The 26,166-nt window shown below is 32.5% G+C and overlaps 1 protein-coding gene across 1 annotated transcript; it reads right to left on the reverse strand.

Moving 5' to 3' along the window:
* Nucleotides 1–20,396: 20,396 nt before the first annotated feature.
* LOC145303755 (uncharacterized) lies at nt 20,397–22,850 on the reverse strand. Its single transcript, XM_080145362.1, has one exon. The coding sequence runs from the start codon at nt 22,614–22,616 to the stop codon at nt 20,952–20,954; it is 1,665 nt and encodes a 554-aa protein (XP_080001488.1). The 5' UTR covers nt 22,617–22,850; the 3' UTR covers nt 20,397–20,951.
* Nucleotides 22,851–26,166: the final 3,316 nt, after the last annotated feature.

Consider the following 26,166-nt stretch of genomic DNA (forward strand, 5'->3'; position numbering starts at 1 on the left):
TAATATCCACGTATATTCTATATCGATTAGTTAAAGTCAGGTTAAAGCACACGATTGTGTCAGATGCGCGTTGATGTTGTACAAGCCGCGGTGTTTATATCCGCTAGGGTATGACAGACGCTTAAATTATTTTATAGCAAAATTTACAATACTAGTTACTGTTTTTGAAATTAAAAAACCCGCAAATAGTAATAGCTACATTTAAAAGAAAATACAATCCGCACACCTTGACATGCGCATAAATGCGGTTGCCGAAACTTCCAGTTAAAGAAACTAAATTTAGGTGTTGACTAAATAATTGTATAGTGCCGTAATCGATGTCATCTGTTAGGTCTAATATTATTGGAATTCTTGTATTGTAGCAAGTGTTTGAGATAGCAAAACTAAACTAGTTACAATTTTCTTTTATTATATACAAATCTATTTAGAATTTGAGTAAAGTGTAATATTTTCATCTAAGGTTTTAGATTGCTGATGTTCTCTATATATCTATAATACAAAGTAGCTTGATGTCTGTCCGTCCGTCCGTCCGTCTATAGCCAAGATATTAATTTCATCATATTTTGTCTTTAATACCGACTGGGTTGACCTTTTAGGGAGCTTCATTCATTTGTGTTTACACTATTTTATTGCTGGGTTTGATGAGGCCATTAATAAAGAAGGGTGAAGCCGCTTTTTCTATAAAAGGATATTTCAAAGATAAACATGCTATTTTAGAAATTGTTATTTGCTGTTTTCAACCCTAATGTAGCATTATGCTTTTATAAACGCATTATCTAATAAGAAAGTTATTATAGGGTTGTATTTTGAATAGTGATCAGAAGGCGGGATATCCTTACAACTAATTGTTCCCTGGTTATTTTTCAGGCATTTAGGAAAAGGTATGTAATTGATTTTTATATTATAACTCTATTATTAGAAATTATAACTAGCACTAAGATATGATATTTTGTCATTGGATATAACTTTAAATAAAAATCACCAGGGTGGATTAAAAGACTAACATCACGTTTTTTTTGCTCAAAATAACCAGTTCATAATTTAAGATCTAAACACTTTTAAATAACTAGCGGCTACGCCCCTAAAGACGACAACTGCTCATTATCAATTTTAGTTTTAAAAATAGGAAAAATAAAAGCTAAATTTGTTTTGAGGGGATATTTTTTCTAGGGACGATTTCTCTTGGGAGGATGGTTGTACTCTCCCCCAAAATAATTATAAACCTCCCCTGGAGAAAAGCTACATTGTAAAGGAGAACCATATCGGTTCTGCAGTTAGCAAGAAACCTCGGTAAAGACAAAAATACAACCTGCTACTTTTATATTAATATTTAATGAAAACATATTTTAAATTATATTTACTTATTCCATACTCCCTGGTTATATAATAAAATGAAACTACATCTGCCTTTTACAGTTAGGGACTTGAATCCATTTTTATAGAAGCAGAAATATAATCTATGATTATGGTTTGGACCCTCTAAAACTGTAATCTACCTTTTCACTTTCCCCTCTCTTGGTGAAGATATCTTCAACGCCGATACGATTTTTGAAATGTAAGATTCTACTTTCCCATCTCTTGGTGAAGATATCTTCAACGCCGATACGATTTTTAAAATGTAAGATTCCACTTTCCCCTCTCTTGGTGAAGATATCTTCAACGCCGATACGATTTTTGAAATGTAAGATTCTACTTTCCCATCTCTTGGTGAAGATATCTTCAACGCCGATACGATTTTTAAAATGTAAGATTCCACTTTCCCCTCTCTTGGTGAAGATATCTTCAACGCCGATACGATTTTTGAAATTTAAGATTCCACTTTTGCCTCTCTTGGTGAAGATATCTTCAACAAGAGAGACAAAAGTGGAATCTTATATTTCAAAAATCGTATCGGCGTTGAAGATATCTTCACCAAGAGAGGGGAAAGTGAAAGGGTAGATTACAGTTTTAGAGGGTCCAAACCATAATCATAGATTATATTTCTGCTTCTATAAAAATGGATTCAAGTCCCTAACTGTTTTACTTTTCTATTCTTTCTGTTTCTAAACAGTAATTATAATAAAACAGGCTGTATTTAAATATTTATTGATGGGTGTTATTCATAATTCTAAGAGAATAATTATCTATACTTAGATAAAGTGTTAAATTAAATGATGCTAGGGGTTTCTAACCATTGGGTTGGGCGGAGAAATAAGGGGGGAGGGGGACGGTTCTTTTGACTCCAGAGAATACCTCGAAGCCAAAAGTGCTAATAAGCTGCATATGACAAAAATTAAGCTTCCCTAAAAAAACTTAATAATTGGAATTAAGATTTCTTTAAACTGAACTTGGAAATCAAATATAATTACAAATAGTTTCATTAGTAACCGGTGCTTGAGTATAACAATATAAGTAAATATAAACATTCAAATGAAAGCTAACTTTTTCCAAAACTTGAAGTATTTTATTTGAAATTAGTGTTTATCATATTTTTCTTTAATTAGTAGAAAATAAAATATTTGGATGATTTTACAAACAAGTTAACAACTTCACGGGATAATAGAAAATAATTAAGTCGTATCAAAGCATTTAATACATAATAGTTAGGTAAACTTATCATTTCTTTACGCGCATGCACAGGAATTTGACAAGGAAGGGGGGGGGGGGGGTTGTAGTTTTTTTTATTAAATTTATGGGGTTGTAAAAAGTTAGTTTTTATGATTATTTAAATTTATAAAAGTTGCGTATTTATTGAAATAATATTTTTAACATCGTATCTATTCAAAAAATTGAGCCTGTTCTTCTGCAATCCACTTAAATGAAGTAAATTTATTATTTCTCCTCAAATTTAGTAATTCTAACACAGATGTGATTTTAGCTAAGTAAGCTTACAAAGAATTTGTTATTTTTATTGATTTTTGCAATCAATTCATATTTGGTATGTATTTTCATTTTCACCAAAGCAAAAGTCATGAATGCTGTCCGACTATTAATGCTGCGCTACAAAAAGTCCCTTTCACTACTTTAAATCAAAATTAAACAACTGAAAAATACATTTTATCAGTGTAAAATCAACCAAATAGGCAGATTATTATCAAAAATATTTTAGTGTTTAATTTTGCCAATGAAAGAAACAAAACTATTTTGAATATTTTGACTTTAAAAATAAATATTTTTACTCTTTATCTGTAAATACTTTACTTGTTATCGCTAAATTTTGTTTTGGGTATAAAAACAATAACTTCTTAGTAGGTGAAATACCAGAATAAATTTTAAAATTCTAGTCTAGATTTCTTATCAAAATAATGGAATGTACAAAAATATATCTAAAATAGTTTTTGAAACCACACATGTAACTAATAGCATTGGATGTAGAATTTACGTGGATATTATGACGGGGAAAAAATTGTCGTCAATTTAGCTTGCTAATATGGAACTCATTTATTTGTACAGTTTTATTCATCCAGTTGGAGGGGAGGGAATTGAGTAAAGGGGGTGAAAAGAGTTATTTTAGCACGCTGTGTCTTTAACTTTAAAAGAGGTGCAAGATCCAAGTAATAATAATTACATTTTAATAGCACAACTACTTTTTAAAAAATTAGTTAAAACTCTCTATAAAAGGATTTTAAAAAATAATAACTTAAATCAAATGGTATTTTGTTGTTATTGATAATATCTGCTAAAATCGTAAATAAGCCCTTTTTACTCTTGTCTACATAGTTTTGCTTTTTACCGTATTAGTCAATTTAAGTTTACTATGTCTTTGTATGGTCTGTTGTAAATAATCGATAGAATAAATGTTATCATATTCCATTAATTAAAACATAATCCAATGTAACTTGGGTGGGCGTTACCCCCGACCCCATGGATTTCAAAATCTATGACATAACAACAACCTTATATCTATATTATCATAATTTGATTTTGAAAGACATGGAATTTTGAAATTTGGAAAATGTGTCAGTTTTAATTGTTTAGAATTATATTAGAGTTGATTTAAAGTTTGACATTTTTTCTTTTAAAACAAAATATTCAAAAACAGTGCGCGTGCATAGAAATTTGTCGGGGTAATAATTTCGACTGAATAACCCAATAAGCTGCAGCCTTAGTCGCAGCCGCGCGGTTTAAGCGACTCGGAGCTTCAGCCGCATTCATCCACTCGAAGCCTCAGTTAGCCACAGTCAGCCGCCCGGCTGAATATGGATACGGCTACTTTTTCTGTAAGCCGTGCTGCTGATTACGGCTGAGCCTACTTAATCCAACCATAATAATAAAAAATAGTCAAATAAATAATGTTTTTGTTTAACAGAAAGAAGGTTATTTTACGTCTAGATTGATTACAGAGAAAATGTATCTTTTATATTGTTCTTTAGTTTGGTCAGTTTAAAATGTATTAAGCTTTATTTTAATATTTTTTCTATCGAATTTACATTATACCACTAATTAATTGTAGAATAAATAATATATTTATAAAACTCTATTATTTATCACTCTATTGTAATATCTTGATTCGTAGACGTATTGACGAAGTAGCGCCAGTCTGTCTATCATTCCTAGGTAAATAATAATAAAAAGTGTTCAATCAATGCAGATAAAAAAACAAGGTGGAAAATTTGATCCCGAAGAAATCAGGGAAGCAGGGGACGTTGAGCTGTTTATTAAACAAGTCCCAACAGTTTATAATAACATTTTCTTATTCGTTGGCTCTCGAATTTGGGGACATTGAATTTTGATTGGTTGGTTCATTCAGTCTAGTGTTCAAACGTTTTAACTTGTAAATGTAATCTATAGAAGGGGTATTTTTGTGTATCTTCATTGGGGATGTACATAAATATATCACCCAAACTTTCGATTGCTGTGAAAAGATTTCAAAACCGTTACAGTTTAAGTCAACTGAGGACTGACAGCAAAAAAAGTATTTCTTGAGCAAAAAGGACAATTCTAAAATGTCACTATTCATAAAGAAATTTAAGAAGTGAAACAAGGGAAAATTTATAATATATTATCATTAAAACCATATTGTTTCTTATCAGATGAAATTTTGGTTTTCAGGCTAATTATTTTTGCTGAAATTAATTATTAGATGTTGGTTGGAATTAAGGCAATAATATTCAAAGGTGAAATGAAAAGGGGGTCGTGGATGGTAATTACTAATATGCACCAAGCAGACTAAATGTCTGCTACATTTGTTAATAGACACACTGTCTCCTACTCTGTCTACTACTGTCTCTCTGTGATTCAATTATGAATAACTAGCGGCTTCGCCCCTAGCCTCTACGGGCTTTTTTCCTAAAGGTTCTGGGGAGAATTTTAAAAATTTGTTTACATGTTTTTTTTTAGATGTTTTCTGTATTTTTTAACATTTTATAACATTTTATATTGATTTATATTTTTTAAAACCTTCGAATGTTTTTCTTTTCCAGTGTTTTTAAAAATTTCTTTTCCATTTGCCATTGCCATAAAAAAGTATAAAAAAATATGAAAAATATAAAAATGTATAAAAACATAAAAAAATTTAAATTTATAAAAAATATAATTTTTTTTTTTTTTGGGGGGGGGGAAATTTTCATTTTTTTTTCATCTGACATGGATCTTGAAGCAATAAAGCAGGCTGTTTTGTAAATGTTAAAAATTGGAAGAATCTATTAAATAAAAGTTATCGCAAATATACTTAGTAAATAAAATGAATGTAAGATTTTTAAAAAATCATTAATTTTTATTAGCTTAAAAACTCAATACGATGTAACTTAGAGGGGTTAAACAGAGAATATAGACATATTTTTTTTTATAGTTGGGTGGTTTCAATGCAGACTTTATTTTTGTCTTTGAGAAAATGTATCTACCTAAAGTAAAAGTTTGTAATAATGGTTGGCAATATAAGATTTGTATTACATAACAACTTAATTTTCTCAGACAAATCAACCAATTATATCTTATACATGTTTATATTAAAAGGGACACTATATAATTTACTTTTATATGCCTCCTTTTTTTGCTTCTTTTATACTTCTGCTCTAATAGATTGTAGAGGTTGTTCTGTTTATAAGTCTCATAGTAATACTCGTGTGTTATCATAAAAAATGAACTAAAATCAAATTCACACACATAGAAAATTGGGCATTGGTAAGAAACTAATGTTAAACACTAGAAAGGAAGAAAAACCTTAGGATAAAAAGATGTTCCACCAAGAGAAAGGAAAACTTAAATTATTATGAATAAAATATAATTAAAAAGAGGAGTATCCTTCTAACAAACCCATATGCTAGGAGAATTTACTAAAAGGATAAAATTAAATGTTTTTTTCACAACTCAGTAAAAGTGAATGTATATACTTAATTAGTGGCGCAACTATCTTATGAAAGACTGTAGTCAATTTGTATGTAATAAATGTACAGTATGCTATTCAATTTTAAAAAAACTGTTAGAATCCTTGCTGCTCTCTTAACCCTGTATGCATTTCTCTAACCTTTTATTAAATTCTCCTTGTTCATATGTATGAAGTAAGTTGTAAATAATGTTATTAGTCAAGGGAAAAAACATGCCCATCAACCAGTTGGGCTGTAGATAATATTTTTCCTACCTTTAAAAGATATGATCTATCGATTTTCAACTTTCATCTACTTTAAAATGTGAAAATAAAATCATTTAGGTCAATGTATAGATTTCATCTTATTTTAGATAAAAGTATGCTTTATGACAAAGACTGATTAGTGATTATATATTTTGACATTAAAACCATTTCCATGATTACAATTTCTTAAAGTTTCAAGATAATTTCTATAAATCGTATTATAGACGGCTTTCAGCGGATATTAAAATGATCCAGTTTTGTTAGCCCCGAGAGGCCGAAGGCCAGAGCTAACAGAACATGGATTAATCTTATGATATTTTTTTCAAACTTCATTGAAAATTGTCTGTAATACTATGTCATTCATGATTTTTCCGTATGACTGAGAAACGGATCTAATCCAGCGAATATTAATCGGTTTCGAAGCAATACTGAAAAAAAAACATTATAAATACTTAGAAAATAGTAAACATGTCAGATTTTTTAAAGAGAGAAAAACTGCAGTGATCACATCAAATATTATACTGATCTGTTATTGTCTTATAAAATAACTTCCTGTACTCACATATTATCAGTTCACTTTATCATGCTCTATAATATGTTATGCAATAATGTTATTAATTCTCTGACAATATGAACTTCTGTTGCAGCATATATCCCGCTGTAAAAGGGTTATAATGGAAATTACAGCAATTTTGACAACTGGGAATGTAGATTTCTTACACCAATATATATTACACATAACGAATACATTGAAAAATCGGAAATAAATCCTAAAATTAAATATATGGATGTTTATGTGTCTACTATGTATACTATATGTCCTTTTACAGCACTTGTTGGTGACAGTTGGGTTTCTGATTTTTAAGGAAGCTTATTATTATTCCTTGGTTATAGACTATTTACAGGAAGTATGTAAATCTTCCTAAGAGAAATGGTTTCGTAATAAAAATTCCCTACCCTATCCTGTAAAAAACCTTCTCTTTCTCGTTTAACAACAAAATTATTGGTATGTTTCCAAAGATATTTTACAAAGATTATTTTAAGATATAGTTGGTAATGGTAATGTGTAGGTTTTAGGCTATTCAAAAAGGGATAGGTCATACCCTAAAGAAGTGAATGCAGTTATGTAAAAAAACACTTACTATCTCCCCTCTCCTAAAAAACTCTTTATATCACAACAAAAATCAAATGTTTGGTGGGATTTCAACAGCCCAGTCAAAATAGGAACGAAGTAACTAGTAGAAATAAAAGTTGAACAACAAGAATATTGTGTAATTAAAAAATGTAAATGAAAGGTTAGCTAGCTTCAACCAAACATATCATAAAATATATTGTTTATTTGATATGCAATTCTATACAAGGATGACATCTTTCTTGGTGTAATATTTACATTATCTGGGTAAACTCAGGATGATGGTACTTTGGACTGTAACTTGAACAAATACGCGAAGTTTTAAACTACGTTATCTTATTCGTTGGCTTAATAACTTGATTTTTTATAGATTGGTTCACAATTGAGTTTGATGTTACGTACAATGCATTTAAACAATTGATTTTGTTTACATTAAATAGAACTTTATAAGAGAAAATGTTGCAAAGAAAATTAGTTGGAGTACCTGTTACTTTTATAGTAGTAGTTGCGCTTGAAATGCACATATTTACAAATATGTTTTATGCCAGAGTTGAAAGAACAGTAGGAATAATAAATAATATGATTTTTATAAAAAAATATCTTTTCTTTTTGTACAGTGATTACCTTTCAAAAAGCGAAGCTTTTCTAAAATTAGGGTTAGTGCGTCCTAAACGGATAGCTTTTATCGTTAATTTATTCGATTATTGTAAACTTAGCATGGTGGTTCCTGTAATACGAAGGTACGATTTTAAAAGCGTTTATAATGTCCGTCCGTCCATTTGACAAGCCGCTTGACATAATTAACGACTCCTATTTCCCTGAGAATAATGCACTCCATACACACACAAGAAGCATAGGGGAAGCATATGAACAAATTCGTTTAGAAACAAAAATTATAATTGCAATTAACTCTCCTCTTTTAATTACTAAATTTTCACTTTTCAACCCTTTGCAGATTTTACTTTACAAAATGTTAAGTTTTTATAGCAGCAAATCTATTCTTTAATGCACAATGTCAATCTGTATAATAATATTTTTTTTATTTTAAATTAATGTATTTTTAGTTTTGCTTTAATTGTAAAAAAAATATTCTGATTAAAAGACTAAATGCAATAGAAGCATAATTTTTAAGAAAGTCAAGGTATTCCAACATTCATGAGTTACCCATACTATGACCGTCTAGGGGCTTCGTTTTTGATTAGGGTTTTGATGATTTTCCCTAAATTGAATTTTTGTTTAATAGTTAAAAAGAACAAGAAAAGTTTAAAGTAGGTATATTATGTAAAATCAATTTTATCTCACTTGATTAACATATATTCAGGATAATTCGTCTTTATTATTGAATTTTCTAGTTTTAAATCTTTGATATGCTATTACCATTTATATTTTAATAATTATTACAAACATGTAATAAATATTTATTAAAGTTATTTAAAAGTTAGTTAAAGATTTCTCCAACCATAAAGTGTAAACATATGGGAAAAGAAACTTAAAATAATATTAGACAAAAATTCTAGACTTTTACAAGTTAAAAGAAAAATTTTCTGAACTTTTAAAAACATAAGTAAATTAAGTTTTGGTGTACTAATTTTAGTTCCTTTTTGTGATCGTCTAATACACCAGGGCTTCTTGTATAAAAATTCCTAACTGTGCATGATAATGAGTTGTACCTGTTTCCAGGCAAAGGTATTCCCCATACCCTTACTATTGGATTCTGTGCATGGAAAAAAAAAACATTTTAACGAGGAAAACAGTAAAAGTGTCTGACTGTGACGTCAGAAAAAATTAACAATTAACCAATGAGAGGCCGCTATATATTTTACCATTGTGAATACTGGCTTCTCATTGGTTAATTGTTAATTTTTTCTGACGTCATAGTCAGACACTTTTACTGTTTTCTTTAACGTGGATATGAAAAATTGGCTAAGAAAAGATTCTAAATCGCCATTTGTGTCCTAATCAATTTTATGTATTTCTCCTTAAATGAAACATATCTATAGACGTTAAAAGTGGTTCATACTGCTGTTATGTCAGTTGCGTGTGACATCATTACTAAGAGTAGGGGGAATGACTTGGCACATACACAGGTGCAACTCATTACAATGCACAGTTAGGACTTCTAGACAAGGGTCGTGTAATCAAAGGATTGGACGCTTAACACTGCAATAAAAAAACGCGGAGTATGTTTCAAGCTTCGTTAAGAGGTCTAGAACCCGAAGCCCGGAGCCCCCAAGAGTTCATCAAATGAAAGAAATCTAGACTTACTCTAATATTAGAGCAGCAAAGCATATAGCTAGCTAAACCAAACAGTGTAAGAATTCTCTGTGTTTGTTATTACATTTATTATAATTTTTATTAGCTTTGGTTTTGTTTTAGCGGTTGGTAAATTCTAATCTTAATTAACCAGACTTAAATGATTTATAGATTTTTCTTTCAGGGCTAAATAATATGCTTTTAGAATTATTTAATTTTCTTCAAAAGGTAGTTTAGTAAGAATTTCAAACGATCTAAAACATATTTTTTTATTGTTTTAATAAGTTGAAATTGTACATATGTTGTTTTTAAATTTTTTTCATGCAAATGTATGTAGCCTATACAATACATAGAAGAAATTTCACATAAAATAGAATAAGAAAGTATGAGATGGTTCAATTGTGTACTAAAATACCTTGTTGTTTTATTCAAAATATATTTTATTGTTATTTTATAATAAAGAAGAACAATAAATTTTGTCTTAGTTAATCAAACGGGGTTTGTCCCTTGTGCCTTGTTGAGCACAGAAGTCCCCATTCCTTAAAATTAATTGAAAATATGGGATTGGTTGGGTATTTTTTGTTTGTAACTTTAGGACTGAATGGGTAAGGTCATATTGAGCACTGTGTAGCTCCGCATGGTTAGGGCACGGCAGGTATAGGCCCCACAGGGCTTAGGCATAGGAAAAAACTACCCCATCCTTATTTACAATTTTTGATTTCTCAAATGCTGATTCTTATAATATATCTGCTCTAAAAATTGGCGGCTATCGAAGCTTGACATTTTATAATGAAAAGAGAATTTAATTAAGTATATCACATACCTAAATGACGAAAAAATGTATACCTCATATGCCATAGGGGGTTCATAGATGCTTAGAGGTATTATATTCTTATCTATACTGATTACAAAAAAGGTTGTACAAGTCACTTTTATTACAAAGTGCAAAGCTTTTCTATAGGTATTTTGTCAGAAAAAGTTCGAATAATCTTTGAACTCGAATCATTAAGAAAACTTTTAAAATTTTAATATTTTAGCTCTTAATTTATCATTCAGTGGTTAGTATCAGTAGATTGCACAGTATTTTGCCAGGGTTGTGCCCGAAGCGTACCCTGAAATTTTGATATCCCCATTATTTTTGATAAGGGGGTGGAATCAAACAACCTTCTTCACGAGTGGTTCGTATAATATCATTTTCTAACAATACGCGGCTTCCAAAGAACACAGTAATAGTGTCTGACTGAATATGACGTAACAAAAAAAAATTAGCAAATGAGAGGCCGCTATTGACCAATGGTAAAATTTATAGTGGCCTCTCATTGGCTAATTTTTTTTGTTACGTCATAATCAGTCAGACACTATTACTGTGTTCCTTCCAAACTTTGTTATATAACGTCCTTGTAACGTAAAATCTCCCCTGCTACTGAAAGAGACTAATTTAATCCCTAATTGCCCTCATTAATAATTGATTAAATGGCCAATAATGACTAGCAACTATATGGCAAGTATTGGTAACACAATTTCAATTATGCGAAGGGGTCATTTTGTAACAGCTTCAGTGATAGGTATAATGATTATAAATCTAAATTGAAGCAGATAAAAAAATAACAAGGAAAATTTGGGACTAAGTAGTATTAGATTTTGATAAACATTGTATTTATACTTTATAGCAGTTATGGTCATTAAATCATTAAAAATGTAGTAATCATTATATTTGATTTAAGCAGTAATGAATAAGGTAATTTTTAAAGCCCTTATCTAGTCCCCAAAATATTGCTAATTTATAAAAAAGTGTTCTTAAAATTAAATCCTCCAAATCCACCTCCCATCCCCACCCCCCTCCCCTACAAAAATCCGCCATAAGTTTTGATGGACATATTTAGTTAGGAGATGAGTATATAAATTAGGAACAAAAGAAAATGGCGAACCTAGCAAAAACAAAAAAGTAAAATTATCTTCATAAGCAGCGCAGCTAGATCAAGCTAATTCATTTGCAAAATCAAAGAAGAAGCAAAATAATGTAGTACAGAAATGCTTGAGAAAATTTAATTAATTAAATAACGAATTCATTATAAAAAAAGGAACAGATTATCTAAGCTGAACATTTGTATTTAAGTAAATATTGCCTAACCGCTAGGACAAATGTAATTGAATTCCCATGTTGCAGAGTAGCGTCGCAAGAAAAAAGATGAAATAAATGTCAAATTTTTGTAGCTCGGTGTTCTTTTATTTTTAAAAAGTTGCTACATCATTAAAATATGCGAAATTAAACGAGAGACGGATGGAGGGTTTTTTTATGGTTTTAGAGGTTGCCAAAAATAAATGAAAATACTTTGATTTTTCAATATAAGATTTGAGTCGTATCCTATTTTTTGTATGAATAACTACTGAACTGATTGGTTTCTCAATTTTAGGTAAGCTTCTCTTAGGTCTTGTGATGGTTTTAGACTATTTTAGTTTATTAATTTGTCTAGCCTCCTTTCTGCCCCTTTCAATAAAGAGAACCAAAATTCTAGGGGGCGTAGCCATTAGTTTACAATAAAGTATCAACATATATTTGTTAGAAAGGTACAACTGTGAGTAGATTCTTGCAAAAATGTCATCCATGACCTTTTTTATTTAATGCTCCCTAACTGCTCCATAAACCATAAACATATTTTTTTAAAAAACGGCAACCCTGAATGCCTAAAAAATGTCCATATTACAAAAGAGCGTTAAATATTTTGTTCCATATTAAGAGAGTGAGAAGAGAGTTGCTGCAATATTAGACAATGTCACTTATAGATTAATCATAAACGTACTTTCTTCTAATGGTTACTTTTTAATGCAACAAAGCTTAATGAACAGTTAGTATTTCACTCTAATAGATATTCTTTTATAATGAATTATTCGTCTTAAAACACTTTACTTTATATGGGCCACTACTAAAAGTGTCATAAATAGTATTTTAATGGCAATTTCTGCTAAGTTAATATTTCATTTTCTATTGATAAAACTTAGCTGTTTTTTTAATTAAAGAAATAAGCTACTCTATAATAACTCTATTGGTAGATTTTGTGTCCTGATAGCAGGTTAATTAGATCTTTACAAGCATATATCTTTTCAATATTATACAATGCATAATTTACTCTTTATGCATAATCCTATTATAACACATTTTTATGCATTCTATAAAACATTTTTACGGTTAAAATAGAAAACATTTATTTTTCAAGAAATTAATGAAACTTATACATATAATAACCTGATATATAATCCTTATAATAAAGTAACAGGATGTCTGTTTGTCTTTTTGTCTGTACAGAAGGATCTTGCTAACCGCTGAATGATATGGTTCTCCTTAACAGTGAAGCTTCTCATAGGTCCAGAGAATGTTTTTAACTATTTGTGGGATGTGTATCTCCAACTTCCCAATTAAAAATGACCCCCACTCCTCAAAAGAAAAAAATATTTTTTACTTACAATTTTCAAAATTCAAATTGAAAATGGGAAGGGTCGTTCTCCCACCTCCCACCTCCCACCTTTAGTTGCCCTAGAGGATTCTAGGGGCGTAGCCGCTAGTGCTATTATATAAAGTACTAAGCTTTTTTTTTGTCTGTAGAGAAGGATATCGCTGACCGCTGAACCGCTTTACAGTGGAGCTTCTTATAGGTCCTGGGATGGTTTTAGGCTATTTTATTTTCATGAAAAAAGTTTGGGTATGGTTTTAGGCTATTTTACTGCCCTTTCATATCCCTCCGAACCAGGGCCGTTCAAGCTTTTTATTTTTTTTTTGGGGGGGGGGGGTAAATTTTTGTAAGGGGGAGTAGATTTTTTACCATTCCCCCCCCCAAAAAAAAATGTAACCCCTTTACCGATGACGGGTAATAAAAATCTGAAATAGAAATGACGCAAATGACGCAAATTCTGACGTTTATTTAAAAATGCAACATATAATAATAGCTATTAAAACAATTTTCAAGCATAACTTTTATCTTATTAGGATAACAATTAAATAAGAAAAATATTTTTACCATATGAAATTCGTGATCAAACACCTAATTGAAAAAAAATGCAAGACATAGCTTTTATTTTAAGAAAGACTAGGGTCAACGGACGCCCCCAAGAAGCCTCTAGGTGTTCTTAAGGTGGGAGGGGGATAAGTCAACCGCCCTTCTACTTTTTAATTTGAGTTTTAATAAGAAATATTCAGAAAAAAAATTTGGGGGTGTGATTTTAAATTGGGAGGGTGGAGATACGCTCTCCCAAAATAGTTAAAAACCTTCCCTGTACCTAAAAAAAAGCTTAATTGCAAAGGAAAACCAAACAGATGTCATTTTTTAACAATTTTATAAAAAACAACATTGGCGCACTTGTATAAACACCTTATCGCTAACAAGTTTTGGAATAGATAATCCAGAACGATCCAGTTCAAAGGGAATGGAGAAAGAGAGGGGGTGAATCTATCCGAAAATAGTTATGATCGAGATCTTCCTTCATCCCTTTACCCCACCCCCCTTGGACGTCCTTGCTCCGAACATAGAGCCCCTAGATACTAGCATATAATATTTGAATATGTTTGTTAAAACGTGTAAAATTTTACTTGGTTAAATCATTCTTTTTGTAACTTTAATAGAAGAAACTTTGCTTTAAAAAAATATATATTCTATAAAATAATTCTCAGAGGGAATGTAAATTAAATAAAATATGACGTGAAATAAACAAAATTTTCTCTTCCATATAACTTTAATAATATGATTAAAATTTGATTAAAAGGAAGTGTATTTGATGAATTTTTGAAAGGCCTATTTTCATAATTACCAAGATAGCTTGATTGACACACTAACACATAAGAAATGTTTATGCAAAGCAGTGGCTTAGAGCCTCCCCCCCCCCCCCTAGTGGCTAGAAAATAGGAGAAAAGCTATTGTAAAATATGACGAATCCCGCTACTAGATTTTCTTTCCATGATCCAAAATAATTTCTCTTTGAGCGTTAACCTATCCCTCTGCAAACAGATGAAAAATCTACTTGGACCTAAACAAGGCTCCCCAAAAAATAATCATTTTAGCCAAACAGACAGACAGCCAAACATGCTTCTTCTTTTATATTTGTGTTTTTAACTATCCTAAAATGAGTTAATAACATGAAACACGTTGTATTTTTAAAAATCTATTTAAGCGTCGATTTCTTGATTGAATTACGTTACCTGCCATAGTAAATTCAAAACTGTGCTTAACTGCATAAACACCGCTACATCTCAGTTTAATTTCCTGCTGTAATCATATTTGAGATATTATATGGAGGTGTTCATACGTTATGTAGAACTAGCTGGGCAGCTGGTATCTGGGGGCTCTGCATTCGAAAAGGGAATAGACTAGAAAAAAGGAGAGCAGGACCTAAAATGTGGCATCAATTCAGTAGTCATTGTAATCTTAAGCTTCAGACAGAACCCTTACTACTTTATACAATAAGATATAGGATAGGATACAATTTTTCTAAAATAAAAGTAATTGAAATAGTGAGAGAAAAAGGTCTTCGATAAACTTTTTAAAGAAAAACAACTTTTTTTATCTACACTTCAACAAGGATAAAAAAGCCACAAGTAGACCCAAATCCATTTTCATGAGTGTAGATACTCCAAAACTAATGTAAATAAGTCATTTCGCTCTAGACTTTGATTGATAGGCCATTTGTCAAAGATCCTGAAGATGTTAAAAAAAATTTCTCCTAAACGAATAAAAAACTTGATAACCAGCTAACATACACATTGATATATTATACAGTTGCTACGAAATTTATTATAAGGAAAATGTCTCACGTAATTCTGAAATATTTCAAACACACGATATCCCATGTATATGAATTTTGGTTCCAAAACAAAGATTTGTATAATATTACTTCATATTTCTAAATTTTAAGAAATCTTTTTCCAGTATAGCTTCGAAACCGAATGATATCTGCTGGATTAGAACCAATTCTCATCCAATATTAGTGAACATGAAAATCTAGTGTAAGATCCTAGTAATAATAAATCAATTATCTTTTTGAAATACTACTAAAAACAATTACATTTTTTTGTTCATAGCTTAGATTTTAAGTTTATTTTAGCCGCGGATAGACTTTGAGGACGGTATATACCACAAGATCTATTTTGGTGTAACTCTGAACCAAACCTTGCTTGATGATGTGCATGGTTATTTGGTCAAACGTCCTTATGACAACCTACCATTTGATTTGACGACCTTTGTCTAGAAGTCCTTACTGTGCATGGTAAAGAGTTGTGCCTGTTTTGGGCCAAGGCATTACCCCCATATTCTAACTATTTATATAGTACACTGTCGCGTGTTTAAGCTTAATTCAATAGATGTTATTGTTTTGACATTATATACATCTTTGGCTACAATTTTATCATTTGACCCAAAAGTTGACCTTTTAATCTTCCATCTACCCATTTTCACCTTCCTCGCTTCTATAAATGGGCCTACTTTATATCGTGACCAATACACGCAATAATAGAGAGTAAGCATAGTGACACAACACGTCATACTAAAATATTTTATTCTAAAATGTAAGCTGCGGTGCCTGGATTGGGGGACTGCCATGGCCTATACACAGGAGTAACTCAGTACTCTGTACAGTTAGGACTCTCAGACAATTATTCAAAGTGTTGTTTGTCTAAAGTCATTATTATTTCAGAGAAATTGATTTGGAAACCAAACAAATAGCTTCCTTTCGGTACATCAATTACAAATCACATGAAAGACATATGTATGCTCACTCTAAAAACCTCTATAAATTTTATAGCTGGCTCAATTAAATAAATTTCCACCCTTAAATTTGCGTGACAACGACATAAAAAGAAGTTATTTTAAAAATTTAATAAAAAGGCTTCACAAATTATCCAATCTACACCTCTCACCTCTCTTCTACAACTTTTCACTCAAAGAAACTGCGTCCATGTAAATATACCAATTTTTTATCCTTATATGTATCTACAATTTTTGGCTGTTCACTCGTCTGTCTGAAGGTTGTGCTACTCTTACAGGCAATGTACCTTGTGGTTATGCCCTAGTTTTAGGCTATTTTAGTGTTCTCCTGAATAACATGCATGCTTTTTAGGGAAGCATTAATTAAAAACTTGGTATATTTTTATATCATATATAATGTTGTTTCATACTAAAGCTATTTAAAAAAAATAATCTGTAAAATCTCCTAAGAACCTTTAACAAATAATCATATATTTGCTATGTTAAAGAAACCATCTTGATTGAAGAAGCGTTTCTCAGCAATGTGTCTAATTTGAAATGAAAGGTGGCAGCCCATATTATAACTCATATATCGTTATTATAGATTAGACAAGCTTGTATTATTATTAGATTTAAGCATAAATTAATGTTAGATATTTACTTTGTTTATTTCATTTTTAAAAAGTATAGCCAAATTTCAAATAAAAGATACTTATTCAGACAAATAAAATTTTAAAAGATTTTTACACCCGGAGAGTTATGATCTTCCAGGTTTTAGGTCGTCCAGGTTTTTACGCCTAACCCCTAGCTTCTAAGGTGGTCGTTTACCTTATAATAGCCTACCCATCGCGAGCGAAATTAACTTAAATAAATTTATTTAATCTATAATACAAAGTAGAACGATGTCTGTCCGTCTGTCTGTCCGTCTGTCCGTCTGTCTGTCCGTCTGAAGCTTAAGATCTCAGTAACCGCTGAACCGATTGGGCTCTACTATTCAGGGATTATACCTACTGGTCCTGTGATGGTTTTAAGCTATTTTCTTGGGGGGTGGGACACCCCCAACCCCCTCAAAAAATGAAAAATAACCCCCCCCCCAAAAAAAAAATTTTTTTCTTTTTAATATTAAAATTAAAATAGTGGGGTCGACTACCCCCCCCCCAAAAAAAAAAAATTGCCCCCCCAAAATTTTTTTTTATTTTTTTTATTTTTCTTTTAAATCTAAAATACGAAAAATTGGTTTGATTAAACCTCTTGGGGCAAAGCCCCTAGAGGCGAGGGGCGAAGCCGCTAGTACTGTATACTATCGGTTACGCCCCTAGCATCTACAGACTACAATGGAAAAGAGGGTCTAGAAAAAAACCTTAAAACTACCAGTCTAAAATCTTTAAATAGAATAGCCAAAAACAATCACAGCGGCTACCTATATAGAGAACACTATTGGTCCAGTAGTTATTGAGATCTTAAGCTTCAGACAAAAAAAAAACTTATTATTTTCTATTTTAATAAATAAAATCAGACACCACATTTTATATAAATTCATTGTTGTTTCTATGCTAAAATAACTTAAAATGAAATTTGTTGCAATGAAGAAACGTTATGTTTAGAAATAAGAAATATTTATTATTAGTTACTTGGTCTTGTGCGCTATAGAATAAGTTGATTTATTAACAGGTATTGATAATATTTGTTGTAATGAAGAAACATCATGTTATGTTTAGAAAAAAGATATAGGATATACGTCTATAATACAAAGTAGAATGATGTCTGTCCGTCCGTCTGTCTGTCTGTCTGTCTGTCCGTCTGTCTGTCTGTCTGTCCGTCTGTCTGTCCGTCCCTTAAGATCTCGGTAACCACTGAACCGATTGGATTCTACTCTTCAGGGAGTATACCTACTGGTCCTGTGGTGGTTTTAGGCTATTTTCTTGGGGGGGGTGGAACACCCCCAACCCCCCAAAAACAAAAAATCCCCCAATTTTTTTTTTTTTTGCTGAAGATTTCCTTGGTCCTTTTACGAATTTCGAAAAAAACTTTTTTGATCACCTCTTGGGTCAAAGCCCCTAGAGGCTAGGGGCGAAGCCGCTAGTATTATATATATTGACAGAAGAAAATGAAGTAAAAAGTGGTGTATGGGTGAAATTGTTTTTTTTTTAGCCAGGCGGGAGTATAACTATATCAGAGTACATGAAAATATGGTGCAACATCCAAGTTATAATATATCGATTATTATTAGTTACTTGGTCTTGTGCGCTTTAGAATAAGTTGATTTCTTAACAGGTGTTTTTCTAAATCATCACTTTTCTATAAAATGGGTTGTTTTTGATATTTTTATTGATAATGCAGAGTCGTTCTGCAAATTTGAGACTTAAAAAATCGTAAGAATGGTGTCAAAATTATCAAGTACGCATTACGCATCCCATAGAAAAACCCTTTGAACGCCTTTGGTCTAAAAGGCATTCATATTCATTACAAATAAAAATAATAAAACGTATCATTCTGATTTTATAATTTTAAAAAAAAATGTTGAGAACCATGATAATTTTTCAAGTTAAATCGAAGGTTATCAATAAAATAACTGTTGAAATTTTATAGAAAAATTTATTATTGAAAAAGTAATAAAATTAAACTTCCATACAAATAACAACTAATAAATGATTTATATAAAGCAGTCACGTGCATAGAGATTCACCAAGGGGGGGGGGCGGATGAAAAATAGAAAAGCGGGTATTTAAAGTCTTAATTTAGGAGGACGTTGACACCCCATGCAACTTATGTAAAGTTAAGTAATAGATATTTATCGCATCGTATTATAGACAACTAAGTCCGAAGGTCCGGGCTAACAAAAACTGGTCATAATTCTATAATTTTTATTTCAATATTCGTGAAGATTTAATGGTATATGTGATTTTTAAGTATGGCTGAGAACCGGTTTTAATCCAGCAGATATTAATCGATTTTGAATTTTGAATTGATTCAAAGAAAAATATCATATATACCAAATAGGTATGTTGTTTGACAAAAAAAAACATGACCTATCTAAGCTTAACCTTTTTATGATTTTACTTTTGTTGTATGAAAACACTTAAACCTTTCTTTTAAATTTAATTTTAAGAATGTTAGAAAACGCCATTCGTATTTTTATGACCTTTTTAACTTAATTGACCAACAAAACTTGTAAATTAAATCTAAAAATGGAGTTAAGCAAAACTTTTAAGTTGAAGTAAAAAACATAACTGAACCTTAATTTTTCTTGAGTTTAAATAAAACCTAATTATATAAAATTATGATTTTATTACAAACCTAACACTGTACCCTGTATTTCGACTAGAGCTATCTAGAGCATTTAAAGGACATACGGACAGGTGAGTTAAATCATAGCTTAGCATCTAAAAATGTAAAGGCTAATATTCAAGTTATTTTTTCTATACAACTTAAAGACAACTTATTAGTTTCTATAAATAATGTATTGATTATGATAACCATAACAATAAGACATAATAAAAAATACACTTGATTATTGTCCTTACTACACTACTTTTAAATATTATCATCCTTATAAAAATATAACTTTTATAAAAAATCAATATCCAATGCCTCAGAACCCTATTATCCGACCTTTGCCATAAATTTCTTACTTTGATTGGCCAAAATTAAAATCGAATCATCCTTTCACGGCATTCCTAACCCCCCGCCCTACCATGAAATAACACGTATTAAACCGCGAACAAATAACAACTTTTATCAATCTTAATATTTATTATCATTTAATATATTTGACAATAGCATAATAAAAGGCGCGAGATATTTTAGATTAAGATGAAATCGTGTTTTTACTTTCTATAAATTATCTATAATTGTTTCATTAATCATAAAAATCAACAAGTTTTAATATCTTTTCTAAAAACTTTTAATATTTCTAGCTCAATTTTTATAAATATTTTAATTTTACAAACCCTGTATGGATAAAAATAGTGTATAACAAAAAATAACAAATTATCTAACTGCTAATATTTATAATTAACATTAAAAAGATGAATAATCATATATAAAATGTTAACTAGCTTAAGAGTTTAGTTATTTTTAAAATGGATAAAATTTATTAAAATCTAGAACCAATTTTGAAGATATCTTAAACTACAAATTAAAGATTTTTTATTTTAAAAATAACTTATATAAAAACTATATCACTTTTTTCACTGCTTAGTAGAATAGTTAAAAAAAACTTCTATATAATTTCTAACTTCTACTTTAAAGTATAAAAATTTCTTGTTTTAACTACAGCTGCGAATTTTTAAACGGATCTTAAATCCGGGCTAAACCGGATTGGTCCTGGCTTTAAAATTGGCGAGGGCAGACTGCCTGAAACTGCGGGTTGGTGAGATGTAGCTGTTGGTGAATAAGTCCCTCCAGGTTTGGCACTGTTTTGTAGCTGTTGGGCGGCTTTTGACGGCTCCATCATCATGTGTTGCAGCAGCCGAAATTTTTCCAGCAACAGTGGATTCATTTCATGGCCGCTCTGGCTGCTTTTTGGGCTGTCAGAGTCATCCAGCTCTGACTTGACTGACACAGGCGGTGAGTGGTTGTCCTCTAAATATTGGGCGTGGCTGCTGGCTCGCGTTGGGGAAGTCGAGGTTCTGCCACACCCCTCAGTTGATGTCAACCTCGACTCATCGCCTAAAAAATGATTGGCAGGGCCTGAACCGCTGACTCCACCGCCAACTAAAGATGGCAATGACTCAAATTCTCTTGAGAGAAGATGTAGATGGCTGGCGGGTGGCAGGAAGAACGGCTGTCTGAACGGAAGACCATGAGGGAATGGCATGCCTGGCGAGGGAAATGGTGACTTGCCTCCGGCGGCGGCTGACGAGGCAACAGCAGCCATGGCTGCTGCAGCTGCTGCACTAAAAGACGGCGATGACAGGCCCGATGGCAGTAGCGAAGCTGCAGATGTGTTTATTGAACTGCTGTCACTTTCATCACTGGTATTGAGATTCTCATTGTCAACAGATATCTCCTGTTTTATGTCAGGAATATGTTTTAGGTCATCTTTCTCATCTCCCTCTCGTTCATCCCCCTCATCTCCCTCCTCCCTCCTGTCCTCATCCTCTTGATTAATAAGACTAGCAATTGTGAACGCTTTTTTTCGTGGTTTGTCAACATCTGTGGTTGGCGAATGAATTGGCGATTTGTCCCCTCCTCTCATTGCTGCTGCATGAGCCGCGGCGATTTGATCAACAATATCAGGCGGAGACGGCGATTGGTTGGCTCTGTTGATAAATGGGAAGAACGGAGGCTGATGGGCTGAGGACGTGGCGGGGTGCCACATAGGAAACGGTGGCTGTAGACCACCCCCATGGCCGGCAAACATTGGATACGGCGGGTGGCCAGGCGGCGGGGGACCTGAAAACGGTGGAAGCATGTGTTGAAGGTTGGGTGGGTGATGCGGCATCGGTGGTAGGCCTTGATGGTGCGGCATATGGCCAGCCAAGTGGGGTGGTATACCGTGATGGCCGGGAGGCGGGGGCGGATAGGCATCCACTTGGCCAAAATTTGAAGCCAAAACTCTGTTTAAGTTAGCCAGAGCAGCTAACTCTGAATCTAAAGTATCTTTCTCGTCAGTTTCAAGTTTGAATCTCTTTCGTCGACGCAGAAGTGATCCATTCTCAAACATGGCAATAGCTTTGGGATGCAAAGTCCAATATGCACCCTTGCCAGGCCTGTCAGGACGACGGGGAATTTTAATAAAACAATCATTAAAGCTGAGGTTGTGGCGGAGAGAATTTTGCCATCTTTGTGTGTTCTTCCTGTAGTAAGGAAAGTTATCCATGATAAATTTATAAATATCTGATAGGGGAAGCATTTTTTCTGGACATCTCATCAGAGCCATGGCTGTTAGGGCTATGTAGGAATAGGGTGGCTTGCTGTCTCCGTATGAATCTCTGCTAGGACGTGGCATCTTTATATCTTATAATAACTTTTTTTATTCTAAGTTAATTGTTTTAAAACACCAATGTTAAGTGTTTATTATTGAATGTATCACAAATAGCATTATTGAATTTTTTTATGCTTTATATGTATAGCCACTATGGACACTAAAATTATACTGAATATGGCTCAGGACACTAAATACAGATACTTTTCTGTGTGTGCGTGTGGGGTGTGTGTGTGTGCGTGTGGGTGGGTGTGTGTATGTGCCCCACAAAGATGAATATAAACAACTGTGGGGCCGGAGAATATTTGTTAACGATATGGAGTCCCAAATATTTACATTGGATTCTACACAAACCCCCCTCCCACTCCACCATAACCATTTTGCTATCGGCGCCTTCCTATTGGTTGGTTCTGACGGAAATTTGGCGGCAATTATTTAACAAAGCTGTAAAAAGGAGGAGGGTATGAAAGTGGAATTGGGGTGGGCAGAAACAATGTCGGTGGCGGCAAGATTGAGTCAATTGAAAATATTTCGGTCACTGAGCTCTTTAATGCTATTGAAACATATTTTTTTAAAGCAGAAAGTTGAATATTGAAATTATTAAGTTTATATATATACTTATTCAAAGATAACATTATCAACAAATTAACATAACAATAAACTATATAACTTTAAAGCTTATTATATTTCGACATAAATCATTCACATTTGTGTCTTTTGGTCTTTTTTAGTCTACTATTAAAGCTTTACATAGGTTCCGTATTAGTTTTAGGCCATTTTTCTGCTTTCCCTTTTGAATACAGAGCTCTTAGGTGCTAGGGATGCAGCCGCTGGTTAGAAAATAAAAGTATTTCTTACATTATTTTTTCTAAATGTTTTGATATTATTTAGGAGTCCTGCAATTTTTTAGTTTGACTTAGAAACGAGAAGGAGTAAAGGCTTATTTACTAGGAAATATGGGGGGGGGGGCAGGCCAGTAAACCAATGCATGAAAAAGTGATTAGAGGGAGCAAAAAATACATGGGGGCAAGGAAGAGGGAAGGGCATGGAGGGGTTATGGAGAGAGTTTGTAATCTGTGAGCGATCAGAAAATTGATTCTGCTCTGTGTTGAATTATAGGCAAAACTTTTCAACAATCTAAATTGAATAGCGAGGGGTGTAGACAATACTATGAATAATAAGTAAAATATAATATATAATGGATATATTATTATATGTGGATACCCTATTTTATAAAATAGTTAGTTTTTTTTAAAGATTTTGCAAACCACTGAACTGATCAAGTTCTCCATTTAAGAAAAGCTTAATATAGCTCCCAGGATGGTTATAAGATTAATTTGTAGGATAATCTCAAAAAACGCGCGGCTAGATCTAACTACACAGTAAGAACACGCTTCTTTTATAGGATGATTTCATAATTTTTTCTGCAAACTCCCTTTCCCCTCAAATAATGAGATCCTAAGTAACAGGGGCGAAGCTGCTTGTAATTTTTATTTAATTTAGATAGTATTCAAATTTTGATATTACAAATATATCTTATTTTATTATTTATTAGGATTTCTTTAATGCAAAGGGGAATAATTTTTGTCATCTTGTTCGGTTAAAGCAAAAGATATAGGTATTAGTGGACTCTTATAAATTCTGCTTTTCAGGTATTTTTTCCAATGCATCTTCTTACTGCTACTAATATGGTTAAAGGTTTAAATTATTATCCAGTAGGATTATTCATATTAACCCAAGAAAATTCCTCTTATTTTCATTAAAAATAACCTTTTCTCCAATTCTTTTATATCAGAACCTAACCTTTGGCTTAATGAAGAAAAAAAATTTAAATATTATGGTTTTCAAACATTTTTTTCTCTTTTACTAATGATTTATCCTTTTATTATTAGAGTGACTGCCCTTCATCACACACGCCCTCAATAGTTGTGTGTGTAGAGATGGGGGGACCAACAGACCATGTTATACTAGACTCAGCACACACACTCTTAATAGTTGTGTGTGTAGAGATGGGGGGACCAACAGACCATGTTATACTAGACTCATCACACACGCCCTCAATAGTTGTGTGTTTAGAGATGGGAGGACCAACAGACCATGAAATACTAGACTCATCACACACACACTCTTAATAGTTGTGTGTGTAGAGATGGGGGGACCAACAGACCATGTTATACTAGACTCATCACACACACACACTCTTAATAGTTGTGTGTGTAGAGATGGGGGGACCAACAGACCATGTTATACTAGACTCATCACACACACACTCTTAATAGTTGTGTGTGTAGAGATGGGGGGACCAACAGACCATGTTATACTAGACTCATCACACAAACACACTTTTAATAGTTGTGTGTGTAGAGCTGGAGCGACTATCAGACCATGTTATACTAGACTCATCACACACACTCACTCTTAATAGTTGTGTGTGTAGAGATGGGGAGACCAACAGACCATGTTATACTAGACTCATCACACACACACTCCTAATAGTTGTGTGTGTAGAGAATGGGGGACCAACAGACCATGTTATACTAGACTCATCACACACACACTCTTAATAGTTGTGTGTGTAGAGATGGGGGGACCAACAGACCATTCTATTCTATACTCATCACACACACACTCTTAATAGTTGTGTGTGTAGAGATGGGGGGACCAACAGACCATGTTATAATATACTCAGCACACATACACTCTGAATAGTTGTGTGTAGAGATGGGGGGACCAACAGACCATGTTATACTAGACTCATCACACACACACACTCTTAATAGTTGTGTGTGTAGAGATGGGGGGACCAACAGACCATGTTATAATATACTCAGCACACATACACTCTGAATAGTTGTGTGTAGAGATGGGGGGACCAACAGACCATGTTATAACATACTCATCACACACGCCCTCAATAGTTGTGTGTGTAGAGATGGGGGGGACCAACAGACCATGTTATACTAGACTGATCACACACACGCCCTCAATAGTTGTGTGTATAGAGATGGGAGGTCCAACAGACCAAATAATACTAGACTCATCACACACACACCCTTAATATTTGTGTGTGTAGAGATGGGGAGACCAAAGACCATGTTATACCAGACTCATCAAACACACAATCTCCATAGTGCTTGGAGAGAGGAGGGGAGGGGGGGGGGTCAATTTAGTCGATCTAGTATAACTCTTATGTTGGGTCGTAAATGTATTTTGGGCGGTGATTGTGAAAAGTTTATAGAATAGATTATACATTTTAATAGATAGATAATATATACAATATTTATCTATGTTTATAAATAAGAGGCGGGCACAAGGGGGTTATATTCTTGTTCCCCCCTTGGTTGGAATTTTTAAGTGGGGCTAACACCCTGAAAGCATACAAAAATATCTACTAAAAATATTCAGGGGGTTAGAGAAACACTATAACCTAAATTACAGGAGGGTTTTACAACCATAAAAACCCTTTTTATTTTATTAAATATTATTTTCTTGGGAGGGGGGGTGGGGGTGTCATCCACCGCCACTTCAAAAAGCCTAAAACCTGTACTAGAGTTATATCAAGCTTACTTGAAAA

This window comes from Acartia tonsa, chromosome 2, assembly GCF_053477335.1.
Source record: "Acartia tonsa isolate MP-2025a chromosome 2, ASM5347733v1, whole genome shotgun sequence".
Classification (NCBI taxonomy): Eukaryota; Metazoa; Arthropoda; class Copepoda; order Calanoida; family Acartiidae; genus Acartia; species Acartia tonsa.